Source organism: Erithacus rubecula (genome assembly GCF_903797595.1).
Source record: "Erithacus rubecula genome assembly, chromosome: 1".
Lineage (NCBI taxonomy): Eukaryota > Metazoa > Chordata > Aves > Passeriformes > Muscicapidae > Erithacus > Erithacus rubecula.
This window is the reverse complement of record NC_136658.1, coordinates 85,992,852-86,019,584: the sequence shown is the minus strand read 5'-3', so window position 1 is coordinate 86,019,584 and position 26,733 is coordinate 85,992,852. Positions and strand designations below refer to the sequence as shown.

At 43.8% G+C, this 26,733-nt stretch overlaps 1 protein-coding gene across 2 annotated transcripts in view; it reads right to left on the bottom strand.

Moving 5' to 3' along the window:
- LIMS1 (LIM zinc finger domain containing 1) overlaps positions 1-26,733 on the bottom strand; it is a 66,379-nt gene extending 39,646 nt beyond the window's left edge. For both annotated transcript variants that reach the window (XM_079302154.1, XM_079302155.1), the window contains exon 1: positions 26,585-26,733. In XM_079302154.1, coding sequence (XP_079158280.1) covers positions 26,585-26,628 — 44 coding nt within the window. In that variant the 5' untranslated portion in view covers positions 26,629-26,733. The remainder of the gene's footprint in view (positions 1-26,584) is intronic.

Below are 26,733 nucleotides of genomic sequence, written 5' to 3'. Positions count from 1 at the left end.
GAAGAGCAACCTCTGGAATCACCGATGAGCCACAAAGAGTCAAGCAGGGCCACTTCAACCTATCACAAGCATCTCTGTCAGTGCTTTGTGGAGTGGGAAGACCACATCTCCCCACCTCCCCACCTGCTGAGAAAGAGGAATACCTTCCAATATTCTTCTCTGAGGTGAAGACAGACAGTGTCACACACTGCAAGGCTACTGCCATCTCTGACAACCTCAGCACAGGACAAGGACTAACCAGGGACAAAAAATAACCATCTCACACAACAGATTAGGGTGGTCCACCTGCCCAGACAAACAAGAGTTGAGATATGTGTCTCTTAAATGGACAGAGACTCAAACTCAGTTTTCCTAAAGCAATTTGAATCCCTCACACACGTCAAAGGTCCCAGGCAATCCTTTGCAGGTTAAAGCATGAATACCCTTACAATCAACAATGTTTCCCTGCTAGTTGTTACAAAGATCTGTAAGGAGCCCAGCCTGAAACCATGCTCACCATCAGTGACAAAGAAATGAGGCCACAAGCTGATCTCTGCAGGGGACATGTAGGATGTGCTGCAGGCAGAACTGGTCCCCATCTCTGTTTGTAGAGAAGTATGGCTTCAGGCTTTGGTCCACTGACTGCCAGTGTGCCCTCCCAAACAGTCAGACAGGAAAGTTTCCTTACGACCTGCTTCCACCATATACACAAAATAATATCATGTTATACCAAAAGCCTCATTTTGCTTTTCCTTCATCATGTCTCTATATCCTGTTTCTTGCTCCTATTTCTGTCTTCAAACCACTTAACATTATCGCTAACCCTTTTCTGTGGACAAATTAACAATGTAAGTTATCTTTCCAAGCTGCTGTTTCCCATACTGCCACATAGTGCTTCCTCATTCAAACTTCTTATCTCTTCCTGCAAAGACCCTTCAAGTACAAAAGCGGCAGTAAAGTTTCATTAAACTTATCACTGGGCAGTTACCCTCCCAGGCAAAAGAATGCACTACAGCTTTGTCTCTCAAAATAATGTGGCAAATATCAAGGTAACAGCATTTTATTCTCGAGGATGAAGAAAATCACAACAGTTATACAGAATGAGAGGCCTTGGTTGCTACTTCAACTCATGTTATTTAATACATTACTCATATGCCAGCAGTTCCGCTTTTACAAAAAGGCAAGGACAGTTTGTTGATTCATGATAACTGTAAAAGCTGCAACATTTCATGGTTAATGTGAATAAGCATGCATTAAAAGGGAACTAGGAAAACAAGTATTAACTCTTCAATTAACATTTTAAAGCATGTTTGAGCAATTCATTAACCAGTTGGCCTGGCTAAACCATGTTTTCAGTTTTGTTCACATCACAATAGTTGGCTCTCTTTTATCACCAACTTATTTTCCAAAAGAGCCATGCTAAAAGAAAACTTATGAACAAAATTATGGTCAATGAGAGCGGAAAAAGACCATCCCCAGAGAGACTGTGCTCATAGGCACTGACAGATCGTTGCAGTCTGTGGTTGCCCAGATCAGGCCTGATGGGAAGTGCAGGGCAGAGTCACACAAACAGCTCCAGACAAAGTCACACGGTTCAGCCAAACCCATCAGCTGTTCCTGGCACCAAGGCTTCCTGTGAAAGGGGTCAGCAGATGTGCACTGCAGTCATCAGGAAGGTCCTGAGGTGGATCTGCACTAGGCATAGAATTAGACCAAAAACTTAGTCTACAAGCAAAAATTAACTAGGGAAGGGAACCACTGGTTCATATCCACATTTCCACAGATGCAGAGTACTTTTCTTTGCTTCTCTAGCAGTCCTACATGAACTAGAACTGCAGAACACAGGTAAAACCAAATTCCCAGATCTGCTCCAGGATGCTCAATACTGCAGCTTCTGGACAAGTCAGTGTCCTCTCTGCTTCAGGCAATAAGAGCCACCCTCCGCAAGGAGCCCTTTGACGTGCCTGCACTGCCAGGAGCTGCTGGAGAAGCCAGACAGTCACACCCTGCAGCTGTCTGCCTCATGACACCCTGAAATCACCATCTCCGGGGCAAAACAAGCAGAAGGAAACATGTACTCATGCCTCAGCTGTTCCAGTTTGCTGAGGGTGTATACAAGAGATGGCTGAAATGACCCAGGAGCTCACCACTCACCGCCAAGTTCCTTCCCCTCCCCACACACTCCTTCCTCCCTCACCTTCAGCCCAGCTGCAAGAAGCTTTAGCCCATGTCTTCCTTTCTCAAGAGCTCTCTCTTAGCCACCGCAATGGGAGCAGACTGGGTTTGGGGGGGTGGGTTAGTGAATGCAGCTGCTGTAGGGGAAAGGAGCCATACACAGCACAAGGGAGGAAGATGCAGGAAGTCCCTTCTCTCAGTGTCATCACAGCTGCCGTCCAAAGCAGAGCCCAGGCCACCAAATGCTAATAGCAAACCAAGCCAAACTGACTCAAGTTCAGGTAAAAAGTCACAATTGCAGCCGTTCAAATAAAATAAATTTTTCACTACAATGGTGGTGAAATAATGGAATGGGTTGCCCATAGAGCTTGTAGCTGCCCCAGCCCTGGGTCAGGCTGGATGGGGCTCTGAGCAACCTGATGAAGATGTCCCTGCTCATTGCAGGGACATTGGACTAGATGGCTTCTAAATGTCCCTTCCACCCCAAATTCCATGATTCTGTGAAATGGAACCAATTAAAATAGTCTGCTCTCAACTATCTCAGACAGCTATCTGTATTCTCTTAAACTCACTGCACTATTTTAACACCATTTTTTCAAAACAGTTACTGCTACACCTGAGCCAGGCCTGGAGCAATGCCCTAGGACGAACCACACTGCTTATTTGAGGACTTCTTGCTAGGAAGTGATGGGAAACACCAGATTCACTCCTAGATTTGTGACTCCACACCAGTTGTCCTCTCCTGGGGCCAGTGGCAGAGCTGACTGAAGCAGGAGCAGACTGCAGGGACCCAAGTGCTGGCCATGAGCAGAGAGCACACCTGGCACAGTGCAGGACTGGAGTTGCAGCAGCTGATCAGATTGATGTTGGGAGCTGTCAGAAGCTTCCCCTCCTCTAAAATGGTTATGAATAACAGGAGAAAGGCTTGACCCTTCCACAAGAACACTGCTGTTAAGAAATAAAACAACATCCCTGCCATTCTGCCCAGCCTCCTCCACTGCAATGCCCATGACAGAGGAAGACAAACAGAATAGCTGCATAAATGCCCAGGACAACTGGATGGTTCCTTGCAGCTGCATCCTGATGTGCAGGGAGATGCATGGGCCAATGGGCAGCACAGCCATGGGCCAAACTGACAGAGTCATCAAAGGTATGTCAGGCCATGAGTCCCATTTCAGGATCTCTGACTTTGACAATCAACACCACTGTACCTTCTCCTTTATGATGTGAGCACACTGGAGGAGGAAATGCTGCTTTAGAGAAAAAAGTGGTTTTAATTCCAGGGAAGAGCTATCATATTACTTTTATTTCACTTACAGAGACTACAGATGCACTAAAATACCATCAAAATAGGTTTGCCATCCATGGATACAGCCCTGCTCCTAGGTTTCAGTAAAGAAGCACGTACCAGCCAGTACATTTCAAATCTTCTTCAAGTGCTTTGTTGCTTTAACAAGGCCTCTCTGTTATCCTCCTCTGGCAGGACAACGACTCTCAGGCTTTTCCAGTAATAAATAGAGTCTCTTCAAAATAATCTAGGTCAACCTTTCTGTATATTTAATGCACAGTGTTTCCAAACTAAGATCTGTTTTTCTCTGCAGGCACATCATAAAACATGAAAAGGCATTTTAATAATCCTCCAAATGACACAGGCCATGGTCATTTGAATTCTCTTTCGTGAGCACTACTCTTGTCATTTCTCTTCATGCAATTTCCACTTATTGATTGTGGCACCTCTTTTCAGGCTGCCAAGGTCATTTGTAATTCACCTCCTGTATCCCTAAATGCTCCTCCACTTCAAGGATGTCCACAAACTTTGTAAGCCAACTTTCAGCTGCAGCATCGAGTCACTGGTCAAGTTTTTAAGTGCAAGTGGTAAAGGAGAGAATTCCTGCAAGCTGCAATCAGGCAAGTTCTGTTTAGGGGGGTCCTGTTGGTGGCTCTGTGCCAAAACATCATTTGGACATTCCTGTCCAAATGCTTCTTTTCACACAGCTGAACACCTCCCTTCCAAAACCAAGCACTGGGTCCAAGCTAATATGCCTTGCAAGGGGATGATGAAGGAACAGGGGGAGGTATCAGCAGCACTTACATGAATGGCCCACAACAACAAGAGTGGTAAGAGTGGACAAGTGGATACACAGCAGAGAATTTGCAAGGCTTGTGCTCCAACAAAGTCAATCACTGCTACTCAAATTCTAAAGCCTTTTTCTCTTGTTTTCTTATGAAATTTTGTGCAAGACAGCATCAGCAGATATACCTCATTTATTTCCTCCTTTCTGTTTATAAGGCATGCTCCTCTGCCAGACCTGGAAAATTGGCTGTATTATTCAGTAAGTGCTTATATATTGACTGTTAGTTGCACTCATGACTTGCTAGGGTTCAAAGTTAGGCTGACTGAGCTTTAATTCTCCAGCAGCCTGTTTTTGCCACCATTTTCAAACATAAATACTGTGGTCAATCTTCTGGATGCCTTCTGGGGCCTCCTACACAAGCTCTGAAAAAGCATCCCTAATGACCTAACAGCAGTCTCTGAATCATCCAGTACTACTGCTGGCACAGCGTGCACAGTATTAAGCCAAAATATTAGAGAAATTGTATCACACTATGTTTGACATTAATGTTATGAAAAGCATTCTTCCTCACCATTACTAATGTATATTATTATCTTTAAGGATTAAACAGGAATAGTGGCGGCCAAGGGAAAATAAACAACATGCAACCGGGAAGGTTATGCCTGTGGAACAGTACAAAAGGACCAAAAAGACAAATCTCTTGCGAGAAATTCTTCAAACATTTCAGCCTGGATCTGGCTCCATTCAGCTCCAGGGTTTCATTAATGTTCTCCCTTTTCCCTGGGGTTATGTGAAAGAGGAAATGAGATAACGCCCAGTCCGTCCTCCTAACAGCCTCCAGCCCTTTGAACAGCACTCAGCAGTCACACTGACTAACACCATCGGTAGCTGCTTTCCTCCCAAACTCGCTGGCAGCGGCCCAGGGATCTCCCCTCCCAGGCGTGCTGCCACCAAGCCCAGGCCAGCTGGCGGCCGCCGGCCACACTGCTTCCCTTCTGCTACTCACTGTTCCACCATCAGCATCGGGAACAAACGACTCCTTTCTCCCTCTCCTCCCAATGACACCAAGTACCCTGTGCTTGCCACTGTCTCACCAGGGCACTGCAAGGGCTTGCCCCACTACCCAGCCTTCACAAAATGCAGGCAGTGGCTTGGCTTGTGAAGGAAACCCTGCATCCACAGCAGCAGCAGATATCAACTTTGTCCTTGAATCTCAGGGCCAACTCAGGATTCTCTGGATGAAGGATCAGACAAGGTAATGTCTGTCTGGACTTGCCCACCTGGCCAGGGCTGGATCACAGGACAGAAGAGAGAGCTGGGGCATAAATGCCTGCCCCAACCTGAGTGAAAATGCACTGCAAAGACTGGATTTCATTCAAGCGTGGTTTGTTCAATGCTCAGACCAAGAAGCTGCACAGAATTATGTTATCTGTGGCAATCCTCCATGCAGCTATGAACTTCTGGATAACCGATCAATTGCAGCACTAAAAAAAATTTCTAAAAGAAGTTTTACATTTAAGAATACCATTAAGAGGAATAAATGTAGGCATCAGCAGAGGGAAAAACAAGTTATTACATACCAGACCAGTGAAGATGAGCTCAGTGAAACAACTTAATTATTTGGAGGGGAAAATACAGTGAGTCACCTTTTAAAATTTCAAGTGTTCTCAGTACAATCTCTCACAAGACTCCAAAGTACTTTATAGACTCAGAGTCTGCAGGCTCTCCAATTCAAAAACCCCACCTATGAATAAGTGTTTTGATTATTGGACTTCCTTCACATTATTAGCTGGGTCCCAGTTTGAAGAAATGTGTGTTCCAACATGAAACTGCCTTCAAGTTTTTTATTACGTCCTGGTTGGCCTATTTGCATATTTATCAAGAAACAGATAATATTACCACATATGTGTGGCACTGACAACTTCTGCCCTCCCAACTAACTCACTATGCTGCTCTCTTCCTCCCCTTCTCCCACCCTATTTTGGGAGACACAGAAAATGATCAGTGTAAAGACTTGTACAAGAATTCATCTACTCCAAGCAGAATAATTTTATAAGCAACTAGAAACATATGCAATATTTCTTTCAGAAGGTTATAATAGCCTGAAATACTTTTACTCAGACAGCCCTTCCTAGTCCACATTTCTGTCTCGTCTATCACTGCAGTAAACCTCAAGAACTACTCCACCCCTTTAGGTCAAGAGCAGTGAGGTCATGGATCTGCAGACATCACCCATGTGATATCATCCAGTTCTCCTTCTGTCACCCAGAGGGATTTCCAGCTCCTGCACACCCTCCCCTCCTTCGTCAGCGCTCTCCTCTTCCCTCCCAAGTGGCTTATCCAGGGACTTTCCATATGGGTGCTTTTCCAGCAGCACAATAGGAAGCTGCTGCATTGTGTGCAACAACACAGAGGCCCAAGTGTGTGCTCCATGTAGTAAGGAGCAAAAATATATCATTCAGAAGCAAAACCAAAATAACTTACCTGTAATTATTCACCATAAAAATCTTGACCTTACAAACACAAACTGTGGCATAACTACTACCAGGAACTGTGAAGAATGCCAGTTTGTAGGAAGTCAATGCACACATTGTACATATTTTAAAGCTCTTGCTATTAATTCTACTTGATGTAACAGTGGCTATGTAACAACCTTCCAAGCTGACACTAGCATCTAACTCTCCTTTTTTTTTTTCCCTGAAAAATACGTACACTTTACAGCAAAGCAGGAAAGTCTTATCTGCAAGATAAACTAAGGTATTACTCATTCTGCTCACTGTAACAAAACCAATCATAAAGGGGGAACAAGAGTACTTTTATTATTAATCACATTCGATCGCCTTACTTCTTAGTACTGAATAATAAATTATAACTAATTAAACCTCAACACTTTTTTTTGCTTGCAATTTCACCTGTGAAATATTAGACATGCTATAATTTCAGAATTGTATTCCTCTTGGCAGCTCCACCTGATTTTGCTTATTTTAGATAGGAAGAAGGGGGTGTCAAGGCAGTCTGTCATTCCCCAGATGACTACCTGCTTTACTTATCAGTCCTCCACTGTGACTTCCCTCTGTATGTACAGATCTGACTCTGCAGTGCTTAAGGTCCTTGCACTATTTGTCCTCAAGCACTCCTGTAAGAAAAGGTGGTGTGGAACTCAACTTGCAGCTCTGGAGCTGGGAGAGAGACAACACCATTTATTAAAGATTCAGGAGCAGGAGACAGAGCAGCACAGGGGAGCAAATCCTCCTCTGGACTTGCATCTTTGCCTCAGACCACATGAAGTCTGGAGATACACTCTAGCAGAAAGGCTGCTTAGTCAAAAATGAAGAGAAAAGAAATGAAGCAGTTTAACTTGAGCAAAAGGGAAGTGTATCAGAGCTCTGAAGCAAAGCCCTCATTAGCAGCACAGTCCCACCTCAGCTTTGGATTTGCAGCCTGGTCTCTGGCTGGGCTAAGGGTCTCTGGCATTTAAGAGCCAGATCTGAAAGTGCAGACTGGGGGGCACAGCTAGACAGGGAATCTGTCTGTCTGCCCCACTCCTTTTCCAGAATATTTTACACTAAGCAGTCAGAAGAGGGGGAATTGCTTCCCTTGCACCAGCAGCCCACTTGGGTGCTCCTGTGGTGGCCATTAGGACAAATTCAAGTTCACAGCTCCACACAAGGTGACATTGTAGATTCAACTGAAGATTGTTCCTCTGTCATCAGGAGCAAGATCATGCTCCTGCAACCCACCAGAGGCCATGCTCCAAAGCACCTTGGCAGGCTCCTGCATATTCATTTTTGGAGAGGGCAGGGAAGCATTTCTCTTGGAGAAAAGGAGCGGCAGGACAGAAGGAATCCAGGCCTGGAGGCACAGTGGGTGGATCAGTGGGAACACCTCTCAAATCACTTCATCTCCACATTTGCTGCACCCTGCCAGCCCTGACAATTACGGCACCACACTTGCTGCTGCCCCTTGGCCTCAGTCACCCCACTGGCTGGCAGTGCCTCTTTCCTTCCCTTAACCGTCCTCAGTAAATGGAGCATCAGAAATAGGCATTTCACTTTAGGAGAAGAAAACAGCTCTTTTGCCTGCACTGGGAAACCAGCCAGATCCCATTGAAATCAAAGGGAAGGGATCACGTGGATACATTTCAATTAATTGCACTGGTGAGGCAGGCTGCAAACAGGCTTTCCTTTCAGCCAGACCCCTTCATTTATGTCTTCAGTTGGGGAGGTGGTGGTGTATTCAGCCAAATTACCTGGGGAATTCATCTCATTACACAGAATCCAAAAGCTAGGGGGAGGCTGTATTTGCAGAGAGCCGAATTTAGCAGGGCCATAATCTGGTGGCAAATAAGGGGAAAAAAGAAAACTGATTTTTCTGCTAGAGCTGTGGTCTCCAAATTATTTTGACTGCATACTTCTATCACTAAAAAAAATTTAAGCTCGTATCCCTAATGCATGTTAATTTATTTACGTATAAATTATGTGCAGGCAGTTCCAACATCACGCAAAGAAACTGCAGGGTTTGAAGAGCTGGTTACAACAACTGTCATCTACTCACTGGCATTGGCCCACCACACAGGTTTTTATGCCAGTATCACCACCAAATACTCCAGGGCAACTTTCAGGCAGCATCAGTCTCAGGAAGGAAAAAGAAAACAAAAGGAAATATAACCAAAAGAAAAACAGCACAAGGCTTCTTGGGAGCAAGAGTGTGGTATTTCTCAAAGAGTTTTTTTCCCTTAAAAGTAATTTTTAAAGCCTCTGTGGACACACATCCTCCATGAAAGAACGTGAGGAAGGAGCATTCTAAAGGAAACCTAAATATGGGTCACATATGTGTTATGCATATAACAATCATGTTCAGATAAATCATTACTGTCGTGGGTTACCCTTAACAGCCAGATAAATACAGAGGTCTGAAGTTAGTACTAACCTGCAGTGGGTTTTTGGCATGTCATTTGTGCTTCCTCTGACAATAGGCATTCCCATTTCAATTTCCATTTACTTCCAACTGCTATAAAAATAGCAAGTCATCAAGTAATGAAGTACATCAAATACTCAGCATATAAATAAGTAAAAAGATCAACAACATCAGATGTGAGTTAAAGTACAGGTCGTTTTTATTTGTGTGGAAAATAGGGCAAACTTAAAAGAACGAGAACAGTAATAGAAGTAGTATTACCATTATATGCTTATTTTTATCCCTTAATTAATTCCCTCATGTAAGTTACATGCTTATATCAATGACAGCAATAGATAAGGAAAATATAAGTCTTAGATAGACATGTGCTTTAACCTGGGATTTCCACAGGCACTCAAAACTTATGAACTGACTTGAAAATAGTGCTGCCATACAGCTCAAAAAAGCTTGATGCACATCTTTCAGAATAACCCTCACTACCCTAATTTGAGCTTAAGACTTAGCAGAAGAAATGGAAATCCCCAGATATTGTGTTCTGACAAAAAGTAAAAGTGAATTCTGTGTACTAGATATTCCAAAAGAAAGTAAAATTTACTTTCTGCTTTCTAAGTAATACAGACCTGCAAGGAGGCCAAGCTATTCTGAACACAGCCTGTAATAGAATTCATTCAGCACAGCAAAAAAGTGCCAATCTAAAGCATCTTTATTTTACTACTATTTTTAAATCATGGTAATGCCAGTAACATACAATTACTAATCTTGATGCATTAAGACAGTACCAAATTAAATTTCAAGAAGTTTGCTTGTCTATCAGACTCCTGTTTTGGTAGCTCTGATTTGCAGCTGAAAAACGAGGCATCACTCCAAAGTAAAGAATAAGCCTGAGGGGAAAAAAAAAAATCTGAATATTACTCAAAAAAAATCCAGCAGCTCTTTTGACAGAAAGAAAAAGAGGAAGAAAGGCATTTTCATCTGAATGCACATATGGAAAAACAATTTGGGTTCCTTCAGATTCAGGGAGGGAAAAATGCAGAGGAAATTTTAATTTTTAAAAAACAACAAAATAGCTCAAGACAACCATACTCAGCAGCCAGGAGCTCAGACATAGGAGTCCAGCTCCTCACATCCCCACAGCATCTCCTGTGTGCCCTGCTCCCTGCCTCACCCTGGAGACCATCCCATCACTGCTGTGCTGTGAAATGTTAGCAGGGACAATCAGGAGCAAAATAGAGGTTTTTTTGTCATTTTGAGTTGCCCCGTGACTGTGAACATGCAACTCAGGAAGAGACAGTCAGCCAGATTGGGGCCAAAGATGCCCAGTAATTAATGCTGGTGTCTGTGACAACTAGAGGTTTAAAACACACGAATTTCCATCTCAACATGAGAAAAAACTTCTTTACATTGCGGGTGGTAGATCACTGGAACAGACTGCCCAAGGAGATTGTGCAATCTCCCTCTCAGGAGACATTCAAAACCCACCTGGACACACTCCTGTGTCAACTGCTCTTGCTGACCCCGCCTTGGTAGGGGGTTTGGATGATCTCCAGAGGTCCATTTCAACCTTAAGAATTCCATTATTCTGTGATTTATGGGACACATTTATTACTAATTTTTGAGCTTCAAAATAAGGAGGGGGGTGGGGCAGTTACAGAAATGTGAAAATACACTACCCACGCTAACTACTTAAAATGCAATAAAAAAAGAGAAAACCAAAAACAAAATAAAAAAAAGTGGAAACAAGAATTCAGTAAAAGATGTGATGTCAGGCATGTACCGTAATTTGAAATCTTATCTTTTAGGCTGGGCCTCTGGCTACTCTTCTGTGCCACTTCAAGTTACTTGAAACTTCTTGCAGTCATTGCAGACGAAGCAGTTCAGATGGGATTTGCAAGGAATCTTCTACCCACAGCAGGAAGTGGAGACAAAAGCAGCAACAAGTAGAGACAGTTTGGAAAGAAAAGCTGATGCAGTAAGAGAGGACTTCAGATGATGGACGGTGGGAGGGAGGGAGGGGAAGACAATTACCATAATTGGTATTTTGGAAGCCACAGCCCATAATGGGAAACAATGAAGTTTCATCCTGTAAAGTTCAACATACCACTGAGTCCCAATATGTTCCAGATTTATTAGTGGTTAAGAGTAGATGCTTTTAAAAAAACACAGGAATTCCAGTAAATGAATTCAAGACAGTAATAAAGCCAGATAAGATGATATACACCAGTATTATATAAGATACAGTATGTGAAATGAAAGTGAGGCTCATGGGAGCACTTTAAGAAAAATGGTTGTGGAAATATTTCTGAACTTCTGCTGACATGAATGAGAACAGTTTCAGATACTCAAAACAGGACTTGTAACCCAGTGCCTTCTCTTCCTGGGTTCATTACAGTAAAACAGCTGTTTAATTATCCAGATTTAAATAATCCTGAACTATTCTGTACCTAAAACTTGAAATTAAATCAGATTTTCTAAAAAAATGCTCAAAGTGGCCCAAAAATCCTTTCAATTCTGCTTTTTGTGACTTACAGTCTACAAATATCAAAAGATATTAAAAATAAAAATTAAATCGCCCTTCAGCTTTAATCACCAGTGCCAAGAACCATGGAATAGCAACTATACACTGAAAGAGACAAAAGGAAAGAAAGAGAAATGAAGATAAAATTTTCTTGTTGTCAGAACAGACACAGGATTTCTCACTGAATTCCTTCCACCTAAGGAGATCTTAATAAGTATGCTATTTGTATGTGTGTAGTACAATAGAAATGCAGGGTTTTATTAAATTTTAAGGAATTAAGATAGGCCAACCACACCAAATGGCAATACCTACCAAAGGGAGGGACTGTGCTATGCTGCCATCACCTCCCAGACCAGAGCTGGAGGAGAACACCTTGCTTTAGGGCTCAGAGAAACAGCCTCTACTCAGGGAGGAGACTGCTTTATCTTCAAGCCAATCATTAATGTATGCTTTGACTGCTCAAAGGAACCTTCCCAAACACAGAATAATCAATCCAATCAACCTGGAAGTCAGAGTATAAAAACAAAGGATTCATAAACCATATACCACTAGGGAATAACAGGAGTTGTTTTTCCCTCATAAGGTAGGAGATGAAGTTCCAGTTCAAAAGTACCTCATTGCTGATATTCTTAAGAGCAACATGTTTGGGAAAGCAAAAGCATCCTTTGTTTTGTTTGCTGGTTGTGTGGGTTTGTTTTTAAGTTTTCTTTTTTCCAAACAAACAACAAAATCTGTATTCCTTTCCTGGCTTGCTCTCTAACCTTCAGCAAGTTGCCATCTCCTTGAAAACACAGTTCAGCACAGCCTGTTTCTTGGATGGGTTCTTAGCTTCTTGGATGGGTTCAAACACGCTGCAGCAGGATGATGCTGAGTACCAGTCAACTAGAAACTTTCCTACCTTGACCAGATATTTTTAAAAAATTATGGCAGGTAACCTGTCCTGCTATAAAATGCACCACCATGAAGTTATCTTTATTCTTCCAACAGCTGACATAAATTCTGTGCTGTGTGCTCTGCCCAATTAAACACAGACATCACTTGTGCCTGTGTCTGACCATGTTTGTCCCACCAAGTGGCATCATACAGAAGTGTAAGCCCAGCCTTAAGCTACATTTAAACTTAGCAGTGTGACCCTGAAAACTACCAATATTTTTATCTTTCAGAAAGTGGTATAGGAATCAGAGTTCCTTATGGGCCAAATGAAATCTGCCAGTATTGTTAACTGGAATAAAACATATCCAAAAATGTTAGCCCCTTCTAAAAAACCCGTTGCAGCAGAGTTATCTTTCTCATTTTACTGGCTTTTAGCAATCATTATAATTAAAGCACTCCCTCTCCCACCCCCTCGACTTTTGGGTGCTACAGTGGGAATGCTGCAGTGGGAAAGCAAAAGTAGTCAAATAATCTGTTTTGTATCGCACTTAATTAATACTTCAAGGACAGCAACTATCCTCTTTGGAAGCATAATAATAGGTAACTCTGAGCAGCCCAACCAAGTGCTCAGCACTCAGCAGAAATCACCAGCATAAATTAATTAGAAATGAAAAATAATAAAAAAATATGACACTCACAGACACTATGATTTCAGCAACTTAATGGATAAATCTTTACAGTTGTCCAAAATCAAATCTAGTTCACAGGGAAGAGGGGGATGATACCAAATTAACAGAAATACCATTAAACCCCAATGTGCTGTGTCACTGAAAAATACCAATAATGTATAATGCCGTCCATGGCAAGAAACAAGGCAAGTGGTACAAATTCTTAGAAACCACCTTAGAAACTTCAGTGACTAAGACACTGTGTTATATTCACCTTCCCTCTTTAACCTATTCAGTACTGAACTGCCTGGCCACAGGAGATTCAGAGCCCCACAGCTTGTGCGATGCATAATAAGTTATTAAAATCCTCTTGACCAAGCTGATGTAGAAATGTCAACTCCCTGCTGCTCTTTTATTCATGTGTATCATTCACTAACCACTGTTATAAGACACAGCACTTCTCCCCTGCTCTCCTTTTCTTCTTGAATGGGTGTTTTCACTTTGTCAAAATTTAACTAGCACAGAACACCACCAGCCTCAGACCCATGTGTCCCCAAGAGACCCCCTGACCTCACCTCTGCCAGAGGCAGAGCCTGGCTCTCAGGCAGGTCACCAAGAGCCCCACAGTTCCACGGACACGAAGCCCACTCCGACCCCCACCCAATTGCAGCAGTAACTCCACTGCCAATTCAGAGCTCAGCTCCCCTTTCATGAACACAACCCACCTGCTGTAAAACTCACACCTCTGAGGGGTGTGAGTGAGGACTCACAAAAACCCCGTGAACAGGAACTTTCTCCTTGCTTACCCATCCATAACCACTTTGTTTGCACCAAAGAACAACACGCAGGCTACCACCAAGTGGCTACTGGACTAAAAATGTAAATTAAATGATACCAGTTAGCAGTACACTGGGTTAATACACAACTTCTTAACACTCCACTGCATAAAACTGAAACCAAACTATCATTTGGGCTCTGACCCTATGAAGCAGACCTGTGGTGACAGTGACTCACTCCGCTTTTCTGATTTTTGTTTTCTTTCACACATTTTCATTTGCATGGCCATTTGCCAAACTACGCAAACCCAACTGCAGCTAAAAAAGGCATTGCAAAGATCTGTTGAAAAATGCTGTAAGTAAAACTACAGGGCCATATATATAACAATGATCATTTTTTCATTAAATTCAGGTCATTTGTATTAAAAAAAAAAAAAAAAGCTGGAAAAGTTTTAGTTAGTATTTATAAAAATAAGATTTAAAGTATGCAAAATAAATTTTGCTAGTTATCAAATCCAGTGTGTGACAACTTCAGCTGAAGGTATTTATCTATAGGCACAGGGATGTGACACTGGCTAGGCATGCTGGACCCATCTGTCTAATAACCAGCTCTTCTTTAAATATGAGAAATCAGAGACTAGGAAAGTATCCTCTTTTTATGAGGCTGACCTTACTGCACCATCCATACAGAACAGTGTATAATACTACTACTATAACTACTACATTACTACTACTAATAATAATTCAGAACAGTGAAACAGCGTAGCTTTGTTCCTATACCTCAGACAAAGCAGCAAGGTTTCAAAGCTGACAGAACTAGTTTCCAACTGTTAGCAAGTATTTTGTCTCATTTGGCCGCTGATGTTCCACTTACAGAGCCTTAAGACAAAACCAAGCTCCATTAAAGAGGGCAGTGGAATTTCAATTGGCTTTAAGGAAAACTGGTTATTAGTTTAACACACTAACCTCTAGAATTTGCATTATCACAAACATTAAACAGCGAGAGGTCAAAAATAGAGTTGTTTCTTTGTCCTTAACAACATGCTGAAGATAATCAAACTGGTGCAGAATTCTTCATTTACAGGCACAGTGTTGAGGAATTGTCACAAAGCTTCATTAATCTATTTCTATTGAAGTTAATAACACACCCCTGCAGATTTGAAAGGAACTCAACTGTGAGTTAGGGATCATGCAGGCAGTAACTATTCAGAGACCTCTAATGAAGCAAGCAGTAGCACCCTGGCCAGCTAGCAGAACTGAGCTCAATTTGGCTCTTCATAACTACTGAAAAAGCAGCAATCCCTGACTTCAGCAGTTTCCTCTCTTATCCCCCCTTACATAAATTATGAGTGCAATTGGTTCACAGCACAGCATCATGGCACTGTGATGAAGTGAAAGCCACTGCTGCAGTGCAGGTTGATGAAGCACAGCAGATGTGTGCCCTCTGTAAAAGCACACACTCTAGCACAGAAAATGTGTTCTTTACAGAAGCAAAGAAACAGGATATGCCTGAGCTATTAGGAAATCAAACATTGTAGTATACCATGATAAGGTAATAAAAAATGATAAGGTGCATAAGAAAAAAACTCTTCCGGTGCTGAGAAAAGACAGGAGAGGCAGAATTACCACCTGGTAAGGTGACCAGGAGGGCTCTTACACCCATGTTACTGCGCAGGCTGACAACTACTGCCCTTGGGTTTGGATGTTCCCCAATGCTGCTACTCATTTCCCTCAACTTCTTTGTTACTTACATGGAGCAAACTGCTTGTCACTGCATGAAGCCCATGAGGATAGACATGTCAGGGAGGTCTGTAACCTTTACCAACCCATCGAGCAACCAACCATTCAAGACTTTTCCCCTGGCTGAGCTGTGCTCTGCCACACCATCAACGTTTCTTCTGCAGCATCCAAACAAGGGGCAGGTACAGCTTCCCAGCATCCAGGACAAAAATGCCAAATGACCATTTCTGGAGGCAACAGGCAGAACCAAAGCACCCCTTGCCAGAGCTTTCATCACCACACTATCATCTGCTGAGGTTTTAAAATCTTAATTCTTGATGATGCATTTCTTGCCTTGGAAGAATTCAGAAGGGGCACCCTGTGTTTCTTTATATGCCTCACCAGGCAATTGCTAATGATAAATTGGAGACAACACCCTATTGCGACACCTGCTTGTAAACAATGAACAGTTAAGGAAAAATTTATGGCAGAATCACTTTAAAAAAAACAAACCTGTATTTTCTCTTGCCACTCTTCTTACCTGTGTGGTTGGTTTAAATATCTTATATGCCAGACAGATTTATGTTACAACAAAGCTTATAAAGAGAATACAGAACACAGATGCACTCAAACCTCAGATAAGCCATGAACTGTGTGGGTGAGCCCAGGTCCTGCTAACTGAGGACATGTCTTGCACTTGAGTTCTTGGCTTCAAGGAAATTAAAATTTAAACTGATAACTTGACCTGAGTGAACTCAGGAATTTAACTTAATGGCTCTGCATGAGCAGGACTCTATTGTCTACAGACGAAATAAATTAATTTGATTATTTTTCATTAGATACATTTCACTCTCTATCAGTTTCTAAAAGGCAAGTATGTCCTTTTTAAACGTTTTGAATGTTCACTTTAAGATAACAATACTTGAAACAAATATGATCTCCTTGTCCTCCCTAACTTCTCTTAATATCATAAGGAAAAAAGCATAGGAAAAAGTTTCCAGTTAATGCAATTCTGTTAACACCTTTGTGACATTTTCACTTGACCACCAATTCAGCACCAAAACATGAAATATTGGATTCTGACAGCGCCAATGCTTTTGCCTTATTAAACTTTAAATCAACATTAACTTTATACCACAAGATCTCTGTGATATGAAAAAAAAGTGGCTTTTTAACTGTGGATTTCTTTACAAATAATTCAGGTAGACTCTGCCTTTCTTGGATGTGCAAGACCAGCTCCAAGAACATTACTATTTAAACCATGAACGCAGAGCCAATATATTATTCTTTCCAAGTCTGAAAAACCTTTTAACTTGGAACTAAGGCCCTGCTCATTTTGCATTTGCTTTCTTGACAAAGGATTAATGATAGGTTAAAAAATCCGGACTTGGCAGCTTTTCATTATATTCCACTCCCACTGTGGCAGGGACAACTAGCAAATACCTGGCAATGCAAACCAAGGAAGGAACATTACTCAATGTATAAGAGAAAAATCCTATGCCTGACACATGTACCATCAATATTCTTCATGTCTACACATGCTGGACAGTAGAACACGGCTTTCAGTGGTGCAGTTCTTCCCTCTGGGAGAACAGAGCCCTTCTTCCCACAGAAAACCTCCCACACCACATTACCACCACCTCAGCCACCCTAGTAATGACTGTGGTGGCTACAGCTGGTCTGCTGGGCACAAGGTGTCTGAGATTCCAGCATCTGGCCCATCCCATCCCATCCCATCCCATCCCTGAACTCTGGTGCTTCTCTATGTACATGCATGGAAGTAACACTGCTGCACATTTTTAACTGTGTGCTATTGGACTGAACAGATGAGCCATTATTGAAATCAAGTCACTACACAGCTAAACATTACCAAAATCCATCAGGTAAAATTAGACCACTTTTACCTCAAAACACAAAATACTCATTATGTAATCCTGCCTTCACTGGGAATCTGTCCTGCCTGAAACCGCCCTGAAAAGACACCAGTATCACACAATCACATTAAACTTCTTGAATGTCTCTTTCAAGTACAACTTGACAAAGCTATTCATAAATTAATAAATAGCCCAAGGTGAGCAGAAAGATTTCTCATGAAACTTGAGCAGTAATGCAATATTACTGTTCCTGGGCCCTTCGCCATTTTATCATGAGCCAGTAATTCTCCCAAGGGTGATGTCAAGGATTCTCTTAACTGTACTCTTTGCCCGTCTCTGCATGATAACGATAAAAATATTGATTTTCACATTAGTGACTCAGATGCAATTGGACACAAGAAGTCCAAATTATTTTCTCCTTGCAGTGCATCAGCAGTCATAAGCACAGAGAGCTTCACTCACATCAAAACAAAGCAACCTTGTTAATACATGACACTGAAAACAGTGCTTCATTTGCTCTGAACCTTTCAAAATGAAGACTGGTCCAGCAGCAGATTTTAATGCAAGCTGTGGAGGGGATAATAGAATGGTTTGGGTTGGAAGAGAGGTCTGCCTTGGGCAAGGACGTTTTTACCTGGTTAGGATGGGTCTGAAGACCAGTAGCTGCAGGATAAGATCTGCCTTGGGTATAAGCTGACAGCAAGGAGCATTCCACCTTTCCTTGAGAACCCTGACACACCGAACACCCCACCATCCCTGAAAACCCACCCTCTCCAGGTCCTGCTGGACCAAAGTTTGATAATTCCTGTGTGTGACAGTAAGGAAAATGTGGCTTTCATTCTTAGACAAAGTTTGGAAATTTTGACCTTTAGGCTTACACCACGCATAGCCACCAGCAATATTCCAGCCCTTCTCCCTTGCTTCAACTGACTGCAAAACTATAGCACTACTCATCTCTCCATCACCCAAAGCTAAACCCCATGTGGTGACCAGACAGCCCTGTGCCAGTGCCTGAAGACATCCAGCTTCCAGCATGGCATTAAGTGAGGCAGTACAAAGTCATTTCAGAAGGGACATCACATGAGCAGGATGCCCATGGAGAAGGGAAACCTTTTCACCTTGAAAAGAGAGAAACTAACTGTGAGAGAATTCAACAGAGGGGGATTCATCCCAGGGCTTCAAACCCTTCAGTTCCCCCCCCCCCCCCCCCACTCCAGACTGTCCTGGCTCTGTGAGTTTCTTGTATTCCTCTTTTTTTCTTAATGTGAACCTGAAACAGCTCTTCAGTGTTTAAATGAGCAGGACATCAGCCAAAAGAATAAGACCCACTGGCCTTTAGATTATTTCAAACAATTAGCAATAAACTATTCTCTGATACAATTACAAAAATCACAATTCTTTGATGCACAATAGCAAATTAGCTCACTAAAGGGGCAAAAGGAGCTAGATTGTTTTTTCTGGGAGATAAGTACTTTTCTAAATAATACCTACCCTGAGGATCATATTCATACAACTATTTCAACAAACTAGACTTTTGAAAGTCCGCTATAATCCACTAAAGAGAAAAGATCAAAGAAACTAACAGGAAGGCCAGGATGCAATCAAAATATTTGATCAGTGAGTGGTTTTGTATCCAAGCCATAAACTCAAGGGCATTTCAGTGGAAGCTGTGGGAGGAGAAGCTGCTATGAACACCTGGAGATTATATGGTCATGGTAGATGGAGCCCCTTAGGGGAATCCTCATGCCCCACTGCCATCCCTCATCCCACCCTGCACAGGACACCACCAGTGCCCACCATCCCCAGCTTCCCACCATTTTCAGTGCAGCTATGTTAAACAATCAAGGGTGGAAATTTTACTCCTTCTCCTAAATCCCACCACCTCCCCCACTAAAGTTAAATATTTGGCCTTTGGTTAAACTAAATGGATTTTTGTTTTTCCTTTCAGAGCGGTCTCACGATCTCCGTGTGACCCTGGTGGGAGGACAGAGGGAGGCAGGGAGACCCCACCGTGCACTCAGAGCCCTGCCACAGCCCTGTGAGTGTCAGCCCACTCAGCAGCAGAGATGGGTGTAATAAGCTTTTAAATACTTCCTTTCCCCTTTTTTAATTTTTTTAATTTTTTAAAATAACAAGGGAAAAGCTACTGGTATTTTCTGATTTTCCTCCTCATGCTTTTTTTTAAAAATACATACTTAGCAAATATTAAACAACTATATGTTTGGATGTAACTCAAGGTAAACAACAGCTTTGATAGTTTAATTTTTAGAAAAAAAAAAACCCAGAAAATTGTCACTTCCTTGAAAGGCTTTACTTTTACTTATTTGTATATTCCCTAGGTTATCAGCACATTTCCCTTTGCTTTTCTGCAAGCAGTATACATGTCCTTGTAACCAGAGAAGTATGGGAAATTCTGGAAAAATCCAACTGTGTATAAACACTTAAAGCTCAGACACTCTAATACAAAACAAGCACTTCTCTGAAACAAACATCTCCAGATGTTGTAACATATTTTTATATATAGATTGATATATATATAAGATGTGACTCAGGCACGGAAAGCCAAAAGAATGTTCTCATTTCCTGAGACTGGCTAACAAAAAGGAAAAAATGTGAACAAAGGAACAAAGATTCAAAAGTCAGCTTTTTTTTAACAGCAGCAGCTTTAAAATGCTCCACTTCAAATCCTTTTTCATATAATCAGAATATTGCCTTTCTCCTGCAACTGCATAGACTCACAAAAGGAAACACAGAAAGGAGAAAATATGTTTTCTGCGTTGTTTAAAGTACTACAGAAATGTCTCATTAGAGAAGTGCCTGTCCTTGTTTCAGTTCCAGTGAAGCTCATCAACACCTCCCAACAAGCCCCTCTCCCACCCTCTGCCTGGTCTCAGGGCACAGTGCTTGAGGAAAAGCCAGCAGCCACGAGTGCTGTGGCTGCCCCACAGCTCTGTCTCTGCGTGGCAGGACTCAGCCTGCAAGAGCTCACAGCATTATCTTGCACTTTTTTTTTTTTTTTTTTCTGACAGTACAAGTGGGTACAAACAGCATCCAGTTCCTCTGGGGCCTGAAAGCAATGGGTGAAAAAAGCCCATGGGCATCTGCTGATCATTAAGTCTTGTCATACCAACAAATGTCAGGTAGATTTAAACAGGCACCATGATGTGTCATTATTCTCTGTGCCCTTTCTAACCATAAACTCTGTGTCATAGGGACAGGACACGAGATTTCCTTCCTCTCAGTCCTTTGAAGGTGAATTTCAGCAAACTAATTCTGTGAGTACTATGACAAAACCACTGCTGGGTGGTTTCCCTTCAGGCAGGGCAGTACGAGGGCACAGCAAGCTACAGAGAGTACAAACTCAAGCACACACCACAACAGAAAGTAAAATTGCCCAGATAATCCTTCCACAGCAACCTGCAGGCAGGTAGCTGATCCCTCTTGCAGTGCAACAAAACATGGACTCCCAATCCTGATACAGCACCCAGGTCAGCCATAAGCAGTCTCCAGTCCCAGCCAGACCACCACCAAACACTGCTCCCCCCTTCTTTAAATCCCCTTTTCACACTGCTCTCTGCACAAATCCACGCTTCTGCCAAAATGAGAATTGCCACCTTTCCCAAGTTCTTTCCCACGGACGTCACCAGCACCCACAAGATCAAGGAATCAATCCAGATTGAGACAAATTCTGTTTAAAATCCATGTATCTACCAATCTCCCTCACCATAGCTTTTTCAGCTGCCTCAAGTCCCTGGGGCTGGCATGAGAAATGTTGGGGGACAGGAATGTGTGGGTCACCCCAGGCAGCTGTAGCACAACCGCATGCTTAATTAAAACATCTCTGTAATCATCACTGCCCGTGGGAAGAGCAGCTGCCCTGGCATGGCCCATAGATGGTCTGTCCTGAATCATAACACTGGCCAGAGCTGTTGCCATTGCCAGGTGAATCTCAGCCCACTTACAGCAGACCCTAGCAAAAATAAGTTACTTAGCACAAATGTTCTCTCTGCCATGAAACACTGGTCTGTCCTGCTACCAACACAGTTCAGCAGAGCATGGTGGTCACATGCAAAGCTCAGTAATATGTGCCTATTTGCAAGCATTTCCTCACAAAAAACAGAGGGTTTTGCAAGCAGAGGCCACTGTGCCAACTCAGCCCTGAATCCGCAGGGGCCGCCTTGCCCCGGCAGTGCTGGTGGCACCTCCTGCTCCCCTGCTTGCCAAGTGTGTTTTTCATTCCCAAACCAGAGGCACAGTGTGCCAGGAGACACCAAAGGAGGACTCGGGGATGCTGTGGTTCTGCAAGGCAGGAGGCTGACAGCCAGTTCCTTGGCCCTGCCAGGCAGCACCCAGTACCCATGGGAAGGGCCAAGCTCCCAAAAAAAAGAGTCCTTGCAAAGTATCAAGGTCCCTTTTTACCCTCCCAGGATGGATTTCAAACTAATTCTCTGTGCAGTTCCCTCTCCCCACATCAATCCCACGGCTGCTGCACATCAGTGTGGGGTCTGGACTGAAGCCATGTTGTTGCCTCCCAAACATTTGCTGGCGTTACTGCATTGCTTTGCTGCAGTATTTCCCAGTGCCCTCAACTACAATAAAACAATATATTAATACAGAAAATCCTTTTAATTTTGAGTACAGCAGCTACCCCATGCTGCTCTGGCCACCCAGGAAATTTTCCTGAAATCATTATAATGCCTTTGCTCCCCAGATGATCCACATCAATTCCCCACCCATGATGTGAGTAATAAACCTCCCCTGGTTTTAACTCTACTGCTCACACCAGTTTAGGTTTTACTCAGACAACAGCCCATCCACCACTGTGTTCTCAGTTCTTCAAACTATTTAATTCAAGCAGCGTTTGAAAGAACCCTAAATCCACGTGACTAAGGACCCACCTTCTTACTGAATTCTACAGAAGTGGCTAGTCAGGTTTTTTAATAAATCAAAAAGTGATGAAAAGAAAGATCATCTGAGCTGGAATGCAAGAATTTCTTATTTAACATATAAAGAAAAGCAATCAGTATGAAAATGCAGAGCATAAAACCTCCTTCTGGGTGCCAACCATGTTGTCATGGTATTTTGCATGCACTCTAGGGTGCTCCAGACTATGCCATTTTGGCACAGGAGCATGGTTTCAGGCTGTAGAGGAGGTCCACTTTGCCCACAGTTTGTCATCAACCACACCATCAGCTTCTGGCATCCTGGATATTGCTGACAGATGCTGAGACAAATTCAGCAAACTGAAGGAGTTTGACAGAAAGAGTTACTATGGTACGCAAAGCCAGCCAAGGAAATTACAGTATCCTGACTTTTCTTCCCCCCACTTCTGTCTGCTTAAAAAACAGAAGTCAGCATTTTCATAAAGACTTACACACCACAGGAAGGGAATTGCTGAAATAATTGCAAAGGAGCGTCCTAATTTAAAGAAGAGTATTAACCCCAGGGCACAGTCCCTTGCCACATTTTTCCTAATTGTCAGACTGAATTAGGACCTTTCACCCTTTCTGCCACAACAGCAGCACTTCAGCACAGGCTGTTAGGGGTGACGTGCTCTGTAACACATCCTAACACCACAAGAACAGCAGACCACGTACACTGCTTGGCTCAAACTATGCACAGCTTAGACAAGGGAAGGCTTTGCCTATGAAAACGTGACTGTCAGTTTCATTTGCCCTGTCACCAGCACTTGCCATTATGGAAAGACCTGACATGAGTAATTTCCCCACTGACCATCAAGCTGCTTCTAGCACAGCTAATAATTAAAGCTTCCTTATATTGAAAAGTAATAAGAGACTGCATTGTGCTATGGAGTGAAAAACTTTTGAACTAGGCTTTAGAGGAGAACAAAGCACAGACAAATCAGGATGTGTAACCTAACACACAGCATGAAGCCACAATTGCAGGAGCTGAAAAGCTTGCCTTAAGTGCTCTAATAATAAATATTTCACTGCAACTTGAAAAAGAATTTGTTAACTGTGCAAACCACCCTCTGTATATTGCAGAGCATTAATGGTTCCCCTGCAGTAACTGTATGGAGCTAGTTGTAAGAGAAAGACCTGTGCTCTACAACTGAGACTAAACTGCAGCACCACATTTAGCTTCTTATTTAGACTCCTCCATCAAAGCCCCCATTTTTCAGCTTCACAGTCTAGAGTGGAATAAGAACAGTAAATCCAATGATTTTACTTTTTCAAGTGTAGTTATACTTGGAATAAAGAGGACCTGGCTTTTTCCAGTATTTTGCTGCATACTGGCCTGTATTTCTTACTACAAAGAAAAACTCAGTTTGTTCTAGGAAACTACAAAAGCTTAAGATAATAATGGTTCTGAGTGGAGAAGCTAATGTTTTATTCTGAACTGCATACGAAACTTATTCCAATGATAACACATCAAGATGAGTTCAGGACAATCAGCTGAAAAAGCTGCCCACAAAACTCAGAGGACATTTATAAAGCAAGCAGGCACTGCCACAACGAGCTATCAGTCCCAGGCAGCACACCAAGCAATCCTGAACGACATACCATCAACCCACTGCACATCCCTCCTTACCCAAATCCCTCTCTTCAGGACAGTCTGGTCTCCCAGCGTGATGCTGAGTGAGAAAGCTGTGCCTCAGTAATGATTGTTCAAGTGACAGCACCAGCCTACAAGTTCCTCCAGTTGCTAAACAAAAGCCACAGGAGTGACTCAAGTTCAAAAAGCTCTCATAAAGCAAAGAGGGAAAATAAAAAGGCTAAAAACAAGAGTATTTCCTTGTGCATACCTGCAGACCAGATGGCTGCTCCTTTACCATGTACCAAATCTGGAGAGACCTCAAACCACTCTTTCCTTTTGTGTTTTCTTCACCAAAATTCAGATTACTTAAACTCTCTAAATCAGACCAAAAAGTCAAGATACAAAACCCCTTGAGAATTTCAGCTTGTGGAGGTTTTTGAGATCACATTTTATTAAAAAGTAGACTCAAATGAAATATTCACATTTTCAGTGGGCTTTTTAAACCCAAAGAATCAAAACAAAAAACATGCCAATTTTTCATTTTCTCTCTTTGTATTTTACAAAATCAATATGCATCTTTCAAGAGCCTTACCCCTTTGTTTTGACTTCAGTGGACTGGAATTGTCTATAGGAAACCCCCTCAGCCAGAGGACTTGGAAAGAGCTCTTCCAAAGAATCTGACTCCAGTCTCTCGCCACTGTGCCACCCCGCCAGAGGAGCAGCCCTGCCTGTCCTGGCCAGCACCGCCCTCTCCTTCCTCCAGCCAAGCTTCTGTCAGTGAACTGCACAGCACCTTCACCTCCCCGACCACAGCACAGCCCCTTGCTCTCCACACAACGATTCACCCCTAAAGAATGGTGAGAGGAACAGAGGAAGCCAGCCAGTCTAGGCAAGGGGCCCCATGTCCAGCCTTTACTAGGCAAACAGTTCTTTTTCAGAGCACACCAGCAGGACTCCAGGCTGACTCTCACCATGGGAGGATTTGCTTGGCCAGGAGGCAGCATGATTGTTCCTGCTGCTGTGAAAGGATGCTTGAGCCACCAGCTGTATCTGGATAGCTCTGCTGCCACCAGTGTTTCCCTGGATGTGCTGCTGCAGGTAACCTCCCTGCTACTTCATCTCTGCAAGTTTCTGCAAGTGGGGCCTCTAGTCTGACTTTGTCCCAAAATTTCTCGCCGTGCCAGGGGTGTAGCTTAGTTCATACCCTGGCATGTACCAGCAGGGCAGCTGGCCCCACTCCCTGACGACTTCAGCAGAACAGATGCCAAATATGTAATTGCTCTGTTTACCTGGCCAAAGAGGCAGCTCAGCCAAAGCACCTCTGGGGGGCTGAAAGACACAGAGCTACACGCAGTGTCCTTCACTAGGTGGCACAAACAAACTCGGCCACTTTCAGGAATGCAGAAGGAATCCTGGACTGGAAGCATCTACCACCAGCTACGAAAGCAAGATGTTGTTGGAACATCTGAAGAAAAACAGTTACCTCAATGCATACGGACACCTGAATCACATTATCATGTTTTCCTAAGCATGTGGCTGCAGCTGGAGAGGAAGCGGGTCAAGGCTGGTGAGATCCTGAGCAGGACATCAGGGCACTGACCCTGGGAGCAGAGCCAGCTCTCCTCGCTCAGGATGTGTCCCCAACTCAGCCTGACTTTGCAATTGCCACAGCTTTTCTCCAGAGGTATGGCAGAGAGCTGGAGGAGCTTGTAGGAGAACTCGGGCACGGGAAAGATAAGACAGGCTTTAGACAGACTGAAGTTTGTGTGCCAGCAGCTGACTTGAACCTGCAGTCCAAAGCAGCTAGAAAAATCACTCTTTTTCTTTCCATCAGCTCCAAGTTTTGATACATTAGGACAACACTTTACCAAGTACTTTAATTAAGGTAATTTCTTCACAAGAAAATTGCACAGGCGAGGCTTTGAAACGCCGAGCAACGAGCAGAGCAGCCTTTGCTTTCTGCAGTCCACCCCATTAACCCGCCCCCAAGATAGCACTGCCTGATAATTGTGGGATATGCCTAAAACATCACGAATCTCACCACATCCACAGGCGAGGTTATTTAGTACGATGCTTTTAAAGCCACCACCACCCGCCCAGAGCAGGGCGCCTTTTACCGCACCGGGCATCAGCCCGCGCTCACGCCGCGCCCGGGCCGTGCGAGCCCCAGCTCCGGGAGCTTCTCCCGATCGCTCCCGCACGGGCCCAGGGCCCCCAGGAGGGTCTGCGGGGAGAGGGGCTCCTGCAGAGCCCCTCGCTGCGGGGACTGCGAAAAGTTTCCCCGTGGAACGGACACTTCACAGGGGGAGCAGCAGGCACACCCGGCACGGCTGCGGGCCCCCGTCCCATCGGCGGAACCGCAGCCCGAGCCGGCGGCGCGGCCGGGGCAGCGGGAGCGCTTTGGCGGGCAGCGGCCGGTGACAGCGGCCCGGCCGAGACAAAGCGCCGCCCCCGGCAGCGCCCGCCAAAGGGAGGCGGGACGGCACGGCGCGGGCGGCCCCCGCGCCTCTCCTACCTGTTACAGTTGATCCCCGCCGCCGCCGCCGCCACCCCCAGCATCCCGGCGGCCGCCGCTCCGCCGCTCCCGCCGAGCGCTCCCACCGGCGGCGGGCGGGGCCTCGCCGGGCCGCGGTAATGGCGCTGGGCGGCACCACAGCACCGCCC